We start from the raw sequence: 10907 nt of genomic DNA on the forward strand, positions 1-10907 counted from the left end.
ATTGCACCCTCAAGGCAATCCTACCCACAGGAAACGGTTGTAGGTTTACGATAGCATTTTAATCTAAAACCTGCTCCAAACATATATTCCTGCCATTTAGGTTGTTTGCTAAACTATTAGGGGTCTACATCCATCAGAGCCATTGATTTTGTAATTAATGCTGTAACATTTTTATTCATGCAATACTCTTCCTTCCACAGTAGACAACATATTTGCATGAGCCATCCATGTCATCATTTTATTTTACCGTAATTTTCTTTCTCCAAGCCAACGGAATCTTATTTCATACATAATCAATTGCTCCTATTGGTGCCCTATGTATAAGCATGGAATGATTTGATCTCCCAAATTTAACCGTACAACTAGTTACCTCTTTTATATACATAGGAGCAATTCTTTGAGAGTTTCTAACAGATACAGAAAAATAATAATAAGATCTACAATTTATCGATCCACTGGTTTATAAATAAATCCTTCAAGCCCAAAGTACAATGAAAGGCAGAACACTGCAGCCACAAGGGAATGTTGTAAGTCGAATGCAGTCAATTCATGAATATTCAGCATCTCTTTATTGTATCAAGGGAAAATTGAACTGACATGTTCAACATAACAATAAAACTTTACATTCAACAAAGGGAAACATCACTTCCTATCACTTGTGTGAAATACAGAGAAATAACTATTGTGGAAAATTTTGCATGATAACTAATTACATGGAGCTGGGTACAAATATGTGTCAAAATGACAACAAAGGGCTCCTTGGTGAAATTTAACCATATCTCAGTGAATCTAGTAATTCAGCACTTGTACTTTTTCGCGTGGTTATTCTCCCAAAAATGTTATTCCCTTTCCGCATCATTGCTACAAATTCATTGAAATCAATAGTCCCATCCTGCAATTCATAAAAAGAGCATGTCAACTAATATAAAAAAAAACTCCTGTAAAACTGTCTAATATTGATTGCTAGACGAAGTTAAGAAACCAAAGACGGAAAAAATGAAGTCATGATAGTCGGACATTCACATGGTGTACTATATTCTGAATTGGAAGGTAAAAGCCACTAAATTTTAGGAAATTTCCTAAAAATAGAATCCAATTCTAACCTAACATGTTTTTCTCACCATAATCATAAATTTCAAATCATGTAAATGAAGCTGAAAGAAAGTGGATGTAACCCAGGTTGTTGGAAGAAATGTTGTTATCCTCCCACCCAGGTTCAGTTCTCACATGAGACATGTTTGAGCTCATAAGGAGTATATCCTTGTAATGGATTTGAGCCTTGTTGTCTATGAATCCCCCAAGAACCAAAACATGTATATATCTTATATGGAATATAAAGATAGTTCTTCCAAGAAGAAGAAACTGAAAGGTTGCACCAGGAATACTGAAGAACATCCAAGAAAGCAATACCTATATCTAGCCAATAATGAAACAAGTTTCTTGTTCATAGTGTTGCTTGAATGTCAAAAGCTAGACTATCCATCAGAAAGAATAGCAGCTTCTGCAACAATTTCATGCTCAAGTAAAGATTGTTCTCAGAATGCCATGAAAATGTGCCTGGTGCCACTTAACTGGGATGCAAATCAAGTGGGAGTCATTTCCAGCAATTTTAAGAATGTTCCCAGCCTAGTACTGGAGACTTTAAATAGGAAGATGCAAGGCTAAAAAGAAATAGGACATAAAAAATAAGAATAAAGTAGCATGTTTCTAAATTCTATGAGAATGAAGCGGCATGTTTCTAAATTCTATGAAATGACAACATTTCAGCGACGTGTGAGGAACGAGATTGCTAATAGATGATGTCAAAAAAACACAGGTTTTCATATATACCACCCTAAAAATTTAGAAGTTGAATAGCTTCATTAGTTGGTTATTTTTAGCAGATTCTATATGCTTTAGTAAGGTCTACATCCTAAAGGCCGTGTTCATTAAGTGTTGAGGGCTTTATACATACCCTGTTAATGTTTCTATTAACAAAAAACTTGTGCAGATTGAAGTTGAACTGACTAGTGCATATTTGTAGTTTTTAGTTTGTTTGCTTTTAGTTTGTATTCATTGGACAGGATGCTTTGGGCACTCATTGTATTTATGTCATTACTTGCTGTTCATTTGAATCCCATTGACCTAATTTGGTCATTTGTGGACATTGATATAATTTCATTTCTCAAGCTATGTTATTTATGTCATACATTGTTTTGCAATATCACTTTCCTTAATCTCTTCTAGCCTCTAACAGCCAGCGTGAAGCGGCCCGAAGACAGATTTATCAGAACTTTTCTCATCTGTTTCTGGGAAAAAATACATTATCATCAGAACCACTAAAGTTTTCTGAACAATACATGAAGGTTTTCATCCATTACACACAAATGGCATACTGCATCTCATGCAGAATTCCAATAGGAAGAACAAGGTGTTTGGCACATTCTTTCTTTATCAAATGTTGGGGATTTTGATGAAAACACTCACATACACATTATTACTCCTTCCAAAAAAAAGCAGAGCAACTTTTTCATTTGAAACTCCAATTACTTGCATCCTCAAACATTTTTTCAGTCTTCCTATGCTCAATATGACCTTTAGAAACAGTGAAAATTGCAGTCTGAAGGAATAGAGGATTCTAAGACAAAATTTGGAATCCACAGACACAAATTCAAGGAAAGATGTTCTTGCACACCAACGTGGGAGAAATGTACATGATGCATTTAATTTAAATAGAATATATGCTAAGACAACAACATACAGGTTTGGGTGCTTTGCAAGAAACAATCTTACATTATCTTGGTCCACTTCTCGGATCATTTCTTCAAGCTGAAAGTCCTCAATACCAAATTCATGGCATGCTTGTTGTAGTTCATCAAGAGTAATATATCCACTTGAATCTTTATCGAAGTAGGCAAAGGCAGCAAATAAATGGTCCTCACGTTCAACCTTGTTTAGATGCAAAGTAGCTGCAACAAATTCTCGATAGTCTATAGTACCATTATTGTCTACATCAGCCTGCCAAATTCATTATGATACTGATAAGAAAACATTATTGAAACCTAACAGTATCCAAGGAAATAGATTTGTGTCAAGAACAAGTGGTGACAATATCCAAGCCATAGGCTTCTCAAAAGGGAACAAAATAGAGAAGACGGAATTTTGTGTATTTAAATATGAGATTCGTTGCAATCCACAGCTATTGACACTTACCGCCTCCATGAGTTGGTGAATCTCCGACTCCATGAGATCACAACCAACTCTTTTTAGACCCTCCTTGAGTTCTTCGAAGGTGATTGAGCCACTGTTATCTGTATCTATCATATTGAACATCTCCTTTAGACCAGCAATCTCCTCTTCCGACATGCTTTCAGCTATAACCTGAAATAGGCAACAATTTTCATCAGATATCACTCTTATCAAACACTAAAATTGTGGAAGCTCGGATGCTTCTCGAATTCTTATTGTCATGTACTCAAAATTATCATACTAGATATATTGTGCAGAAATGCATGAAGCTACTGAACACGGACTTTCACTGTACAGACATGCAATGGTCAAGAAACAACACGAGACTCACATCATTATCTGGACAAAGCAGCATATGCAAATATATATTTATTGTTTAAATTCAAAAACCGTTCCGGGCAATAAAAGTTGTATTAAGATTGAATCAATGTACCACTTGACATCTTCGACCTCAAACCAAGGAATCCAATATTTCAGCTGAATTTGATCACAACTAGGTACAGTGTTAAATAGATTTCTAAACCTTACTGTAGAATGCAAGACAATTGTGTTCAGGCCATAACAGGGCGACAAAGTGAAAAGCTGAATAAAGGCCACTTAGCAGATATATAAATTCTGATATAAACAAAGTTATACTTCTCTATAATTTCTCACAGTAACACATAAAGAACTCTGCTAAGGGTAAATATGGTTGAAGATGTTTACATCTTTCCTATTTCCACCATTGTTTAAAGTACCTGCAAAGATACTTTACCAAGCTTTTTCATCACACATTATACTTTAATTTAAGAAAACATTATTTATCCTTCATAACAGTAGGTGCAAAACAGCCTTAAATTTATTTCCCAGCAGTTATTTTACACCTAGCACAGGAGAGCCTAAATGTAACTCCTGCAAGTAATTAAAATAAATCGGCAACCATGATAGAATCTTACCCGCAAAGCCATCTTTTTAATCTTGTTCATTGCAGAAAATTGCTTCAATCGAGATAACACTGCAGAATCAAGAGGTCTGTCTGGAGCAACACCATCCTTTTGAATCCAAGGGTGGCCTGGATCATAAAGTAGTTGGGAAATAATTCTATATTAGAACAAGAGATTCAATGCAACCTAGACAAGCTTCAACCATATCAGTAAAGCATCCTCTGTTCAAGCAATGAACTTTTACAAAAACTTCATCTTTCAAGTTTTGATCACTTAAAATGCTATGATTTGTCACTCTGACTCACTACAGCTTCTGCTGCTGTGAACACTTATCTTGTTCTAAACAAAATGTACTTACATAGGACTTGGTGTGCTTTCAATCTCTTCTTAGGATTTCTAACAAGCATCTTTCTAATTAAGTCCTTGGCACTTTCTGAAATCGCAGGCCATGGTTCTGATGAGAAATCAAGTTGACCCTGGAGGACCTGCTCAAAGATCCCTTGTTCGGTTTCTGAAGGCATGGAAGAACATTTATACAATAGGGATGAGTATGGCTCCTTGAGCTCCAAAGTTTCATCCATTGTGCTTGAAGGAATATTATAAGTCAACCACCTTACCTGCCCAAAATGGAGGAACTCCACTCAGTAGAATGTAGAGAATGACTCCAGCACTCCACACATCAGCTTCAGGACCATAATGTTTGCGCAGAACCTCAGGAGCTACATAATAAGGGCTACCAACTACATCACTAAATGTCTCTCCTGCCAAAAAGAAACGCATGGCTCAATGAAGTGTATGGCTCTGTAAAGTTATGATAAAAAAAATGATGCGGTGCTCTTAGAGCAAAATAAATACATAATTTCCTTCTAAGAGTTTAGGGAGTTTAATTTCCCCATGCCTGTTAGTGCAATATTGATGTAAGGTAAAATGTTAGTAATCATATGCACACCGAGATAAATCATAATATGAATAAAATGAAAATTGAAAATCTGGCTTTTCAATTTGCTACATTTACTGTAATTTATTGTATCGAAAGCTTCCTCAACCAGCTATGTTTTAACTTTCGTGATTCATTTCAATCTCAGATTTGGAAGAGCAATTAAATGGTTTATAATTCCTAAGATGGTTACATATTCATGACTGCCATCCCATAAACACCATTACTTTATTCTGAAAGCATCTTACTTTCTAGTTGTCTAAGCAGGATGTTCCAAATGGTAGATCAATATCTCAGTAATACTGCAAATTTTGTTTTAAATTCATATAAAACAGAATAAGTTACTTATTTGAAAGGGACATGATATAACCAACAATATGATGGAGAGTGTCCTACAGTCTGAAACTCTTTTCTTTCTCTATAATCTAGTAGGTTTAAGTAGCTTTCCAAAGAGATTCACTATTCCATTTCGAGTAACAGCCTATAATGGGAATAATCAGTGTCTGAAATGCAGACAAAATCATATACTCGATGAATGTTCATTTTGAGGAATAGGCTTAATAATAGATTAGAAAACAGAATTGCATTGTTGAAAGATAGAGCCATGCACTATGTCGAACAAAATACACATAATAATTTTTACCAATGGGAGAGGGAAAATGTATGTAAGGCTTCATTGGAAGGACAAGTGAAGAAAATTATCTTCAAAGGGGTGGGTTGGTCTTGACTCTATTGCAGGAAAAGCAAATATGAGATTGAATAAAGGTTTTTTCATTTCCCTCTAACATTAATCAAGACATGTAAGACCTGATTGAATTGCAAAATTTAGAGCCATGCACTGTGTCGAACAAAATACACATAATAATTTTTACCAATGGGGAGAGGAAAATGTATGTAAGGCTTCATTGGAAGGACAAGTGAAGAAAATGATCTTCAAAGGGGTGGGTTGGTCTTGACTCTATTGCAGGAAAAGCAAATATGAGATTGAATAAAGGTTTTTTCATTTCCCTCTAACATTAATCAAGACATGTAAGACCTGATTGAATTGCAAAATGTTAATTTAATGAACAGATAAATTAATATTTTGATTACTCCAAATGGGAAAAAAAAAGCAAATAACTCCAAACTTGGTGACTTCTTACAACGTAAGACCTGTTGTAGTTTTCCCTAAGGATGTAGTTTTACACTATAACTCATCATTATAACTGACCTATAATTAATAATGTTATCATCATTGTTATTAGTAATCTATCAATACTATTATCCCTTCATCAGGTATACTACACATACATAAAATTTAGAAGCCATGGCATGATAGCAATTCAATGCTACACAGAGCATTTCTTCCCATGAACCAAAAGATAATAACAGGATACTATGTTTATTGAATCCACCTCAAATTACTAACAGCTTGAAAAAGTTTCGAAACTTTGGGGGTGGGGGTGTCTCAATTCACTAAAAAGAAAAGTGGGATTTGTATCTAATATAAAAAAAAAACCTCAATGATCAGTTTTCCTGTCACTATCCATGTCTACTTACAAGAAACTTCAAAATTGTCTTTACAACCATACTGAAAGTTTACTTAATGGGTCATTCCTCCAACTTCAACCGCTTAAAATCCCATTAACATTTTAGGTATAACAATGCAGATGTCAATGTGAACTCAATCCACTGGAAGAAACCATTTCCATGCATTACATAGGTCCTGGCTGCCTACAATAACTCTTGGAAAGAAAGCAGCTTCCCCAAAGATCCTATTGTTAAAAGCATTTCAAATTCACTTAAATTATTCCAAGGGCTTCAATCTCATGAGTCACTTGAAGTAGATGTGAGAACTAAAAAAGGAAATCAGTAAAAGCACTAGCATCTTTGGCATCTAAATACCCATATTTTATATTTGTGAGTTCAGGGACAAAAAAGTTTAAGCCTCGGCAATGTTTTAGGGTCACAATTCATAGCTTAGATGTAGTTCCGGGAAAAAGGGCACCAGTAGTGTCATAACTTAAATTCCTATGTAGAAATCAAGTAGACAAACATAGACTTATGTAACATAAGCTATTAAAAAAATAAACTGTATCTGCATGTGTAGTATGTAGTCTAGACCTCAATGCCTTGAAGGTCTTCAGGGAAAAAATGACTGAGATATCAACGTCCCTCAGATTAACTGGTTTACCTAGTCTTTGAAATTACAATTTCTTTTGATTCCTATATCTATTCTCTTACGCAATTTCCTTGCAAAGCCTTCGGGGTCATTTTTGAAAATGAATGGCTGATATGTGGACAGTTAAAGGCATTAGGACATAAGATTTACTGGCATTTCCTTCTTGTCAAAAGGCGATGCAGGGATGCTTTTAATAGAAAAGTCATTCCACTCCACATGCGAAAATTCGGAGTTCATATCAGACCAGAGGCAATACAGTTTACAGCAGGTATAGGGTTCTTCAAAAAGGATACAGACTCAAAATCGGTGCCAGAGCGGTCTCTCCTCGCTTATGTAGGAAGGGGTAACCTGCGTGTTCATGCATTGACGTACTGATGTATAGTTACTCAATGTATTATTTTCTATGTATTGCCACATAAAATTTTGCAAAAAACCAAAACAAAAATTTAAATTAAAGAAATAACAAATAAACAAATAAAACAGATTTCCTGGCAAACCACAGTTTCTGACTGAAACCACGCTTAGAAACTGCCTCCTCCTAACTTGCCTTCAGAAAAATTAAATGCATGATTACAAAATACAAAAGATCTTCCATCTGGGCATTTTGTGAAGCATGTGTGCAAGTTGGTGAGCAACATGAGAATGCAGATGCCTAAGAAGCATAGAGCTACATTTGAGTGCTGAAATCACCGGCTTAAAATAAAAATAGCCCTTCAACAATGGAATTCTATGGATTGGATCACTGATCTTCAAAATAAGATCCAACAGAGAATGAACAGAACAAACCCCTCTTTAAGCCCGCTCCTGGATCTTTATGTGGAAAGACCATCAGCTTATGGATTAAATTATTCCAGCCCCGAAAGACATGACAGTTGAAGAAAACAAAGGGTGTGAAGTGGCAGCAGGCATGTGGAGAACGATGATCATGTTTAGAAATGCCTTCTCCCAGTCCATCTATTTGGTGAATAAAATATAGAATTGCAAAGTGCAAGAGCTTGAGGTATTTTTTGGTGCAAAGTTGATGAGAAAGTTACAACAGCTTTTCATCGATTGAAATTTGGTGAACTGAAGTTTGAACCACAAAACTGCCAAATACTGACATAAAGCAGAAAATGAAAAGAACAAACCTCTCTTTGGATGAGTCGTGGATCTTTGAGCCTGCCTTAGGTCACATGTGTAGACACCATCAGCTTATGGATTGCAAGATTCTGGTCCTTAATTGCATAGCAGCTAATAGAAGGAGAGTATCAATGTGGAACAAAATCCAAATCATGGGACATGCCACAATAGTACTAAGACTTACAATTATTACAGACATCACATAGATAACAACAAGAAGCCAAAGAGAGAGTTGAGACCACAATTGCAAGACTATAATAGTTGTTATCTATGCAAAATCTATAATAATTGTTATCTATACAACTTAGGTGGGGACAAATTGGTGCAAGTCTTAGGTTAATGTGATAGCATTCTCCTGATTCTTCTTGTGGTTTGTGTGTCAAGCCTTGAGGGACCCTCTTTAGTTTGTGGTTACTATATATGCAATGACTATTATAATGGCAAGTCTTGCCACTCTAATACAAACCAGCCCTGCAATTTTGTGTACATTTAATTGTTAGAGAAGCTAAATGCACTATACAACCAACCTAGGTGGGGGTAAATAGGTGCATTTCATTGAGTTGATGGGATAACATCAATCCCTCATTCTCCTGGTGGTTTTGAATCTTGATGTCATGCCTTGAGAGACTTCTTTAGCTTGTGATTGTTATCTATGTTATGTCTAAAAGAATTGCAAGTTTTGCTCCTGTAATTCAAACAAGACCTGCTCTTTTATACTTATTTGTAATCATGTAGTCATTAGAGAAGAGAGATGCACTATAAAACCTAGGTGGGGTAAATGGGTGCAATTACTTCGGCTGATGTGATAGCATCCTCCGTGACTCTGCTGGTGGTTTTGATGTCCTGCCTTGAGGGACCTCTTTAGTTCATGGTGGTTATCTATATGATGTCTATAATTTGCAAGTCTTGCTGCTCTCATTCAAACAAGCTATACAATTTTGTATTCATTTAGTCATTAGACAGCCTAGGTTGGGGTAAATGTGTTCAAATCCTTGGTTGATGTGATAGAATACTCCACTCTGCGTTTTGGAGTCATGTCTTGAGAAATCTCTTTAGCTTGTGGTTGTTATCTCTGCCATGTCTAAAAACAAATTGCAAATCCTGCTGTCCTAATTGAAACAAGATCAGCAATTTTTGAAATCATTTAGTCATTAGAGAAGAGAGATGCACTAGATAGCCTCGGTGGGGAACAGATAAATGTGTAAAATAATGCGGTGAATCTAGACGCTGAATTGAATTCGTTGATTATGAACAATTGCAGAAACCCATCTAGGCCCGGAATTTAATATGCACGCAGAGGTTTAAAAGTTTGAGGATGTATTTATTGACTTCACAAAAAAAGCCAAGCAGAAGTTTTTGGACTGCAACTCCTCAAATATGCAACCTAGCGCCTGGCGTAGAATAAATATTATTCAAAACCGACCTATTCCTGGAGAACGATTCTGGCATAAATTTTGGTGACTCGTAGTTTAGGAGTGTACACAGAGGTTTTGTGAGGTCTCTGAATTGACCCAAATGCCTCGAAAAGCGTAAAATACATTGAATCAAGCAGAATTTAAATTATCCCCTGATTCTGCCGAGAAGAGTATTTTTGCGTTACTTTTGGAGAATGTTTCTAATTCCACCTTTGAGCTTCAACATCCAGAGGCGCATGTCAGACCTAGATTTAGATGGTTTTTAAATGCAATTTGAACATTGGACGAGATGTTGTATTGATGAAATGGATGTTTAGGAAATCAACCAACCTGGTTTGAAGAAGACGGACAACCCAAAATCTATGCTCTTGAGGGGGAATCCTCGCTTTTGTTGAAGAACAAGAAATTCTCTGGCTTCAAGTCCCGGTGCATGACTCCCAGTGAGTGACAGGCCTCCACGACGCCGACGATCGTCCTGGTCAAATCGGCGGCCTTGCGCTCACTGAAGTGGCCCCTCTTGACAATCCGGTCGAAGAGCTCGCCACCGGCGCAGAGCTCCATGACGAGATGCACAGAGGTTATGTCCTCGTAGGCGCCCTTGATGGTCACCACGTTGGGGTGTCCGGCCAGGTGGTGCATTATCTGAATCTCTCGCCGGACGTCTTCCACGTCCTCCTCGGCCGTCAGCTTCCGCTTGGCAATCGATTTGCAAGCGTACTGTTTCCCCGTGGATTTCTCGACGCACAGGTACGTTGTCCCGAACTGGCCCTGGCCCAGCCGCCGACCTACCGAGTACAGATTCTTGAGGAGCTCCGTTTTCCGCTGCAAAACGGAAAAGCCCCCGCCAGCGGGTGCCACGCTGGTGCTGTTGCTTCGTCTCATGACGGAAGAAAGCTGCGGTTCGGGGGAGGCTTCACGGGCTCCTCCTCCGTCGGTATCGATGGCTTCGGCACCTCTGGGATTATCACCACGGCCTCCGGCGGTTTGCAGACCGCGGCGCTATCTCCACCGTCCGCTGCTGCCGGATTGTTATGCTGGTGTTCATGTTCTTGCTGACGCTCGGAACCGAATTCGCTGGAATTTTCGCCATCTGATCGCCAGAATCTGTAGAAACGCGCGGGTAG

General features: G+C 37.4%; 1 protein-coding gene across 1 annotated transcript; it reads right to left on the reverse strand.

Annotated features, from left to right (window-relative positions):
- Nucleotides 1-546: 546 nt before the first annotated feature.
- Nucleotides 547-10680, reverse strand: LOC149230159 (calcium-dependent protein kinase 1-like). The gene is given in 8 exon segments (XM_089378873.1): nucleotides 547-892; nucleotides 2773-2997; nucleotides 3193-3360; nucleotides 4164-4279; nucleotides 4510-4662; nucleotides 4769-4912; nucleotides 10114-10161; nucleotides 10164-10680. Coding segments are annotated over 8 exon segments (1479 nt in total). The 5' UTR covers nucleotides 10666-10680; the 3' UTR covers nucleotides 547-769.
- Nucleotides 10681-10907: the final 227 nt, after the last annotated feature.

The sequence above is a fragment of the Pinus tabuliformis genome, chromosome J, assembly GCF_031772625.1.
Source record: "Pinus tabuliformis cultivar Carrire ecotype Pingquan chromosome J, CPIR1, whole genome shotgun sequence".
NCBI classification, from domain to species: Eukaryota; Viridiplantae; Streptophyta; class Pinopsida; order Pinales; family Pinaceae; genus Pinus; species Pinus tabuliformis.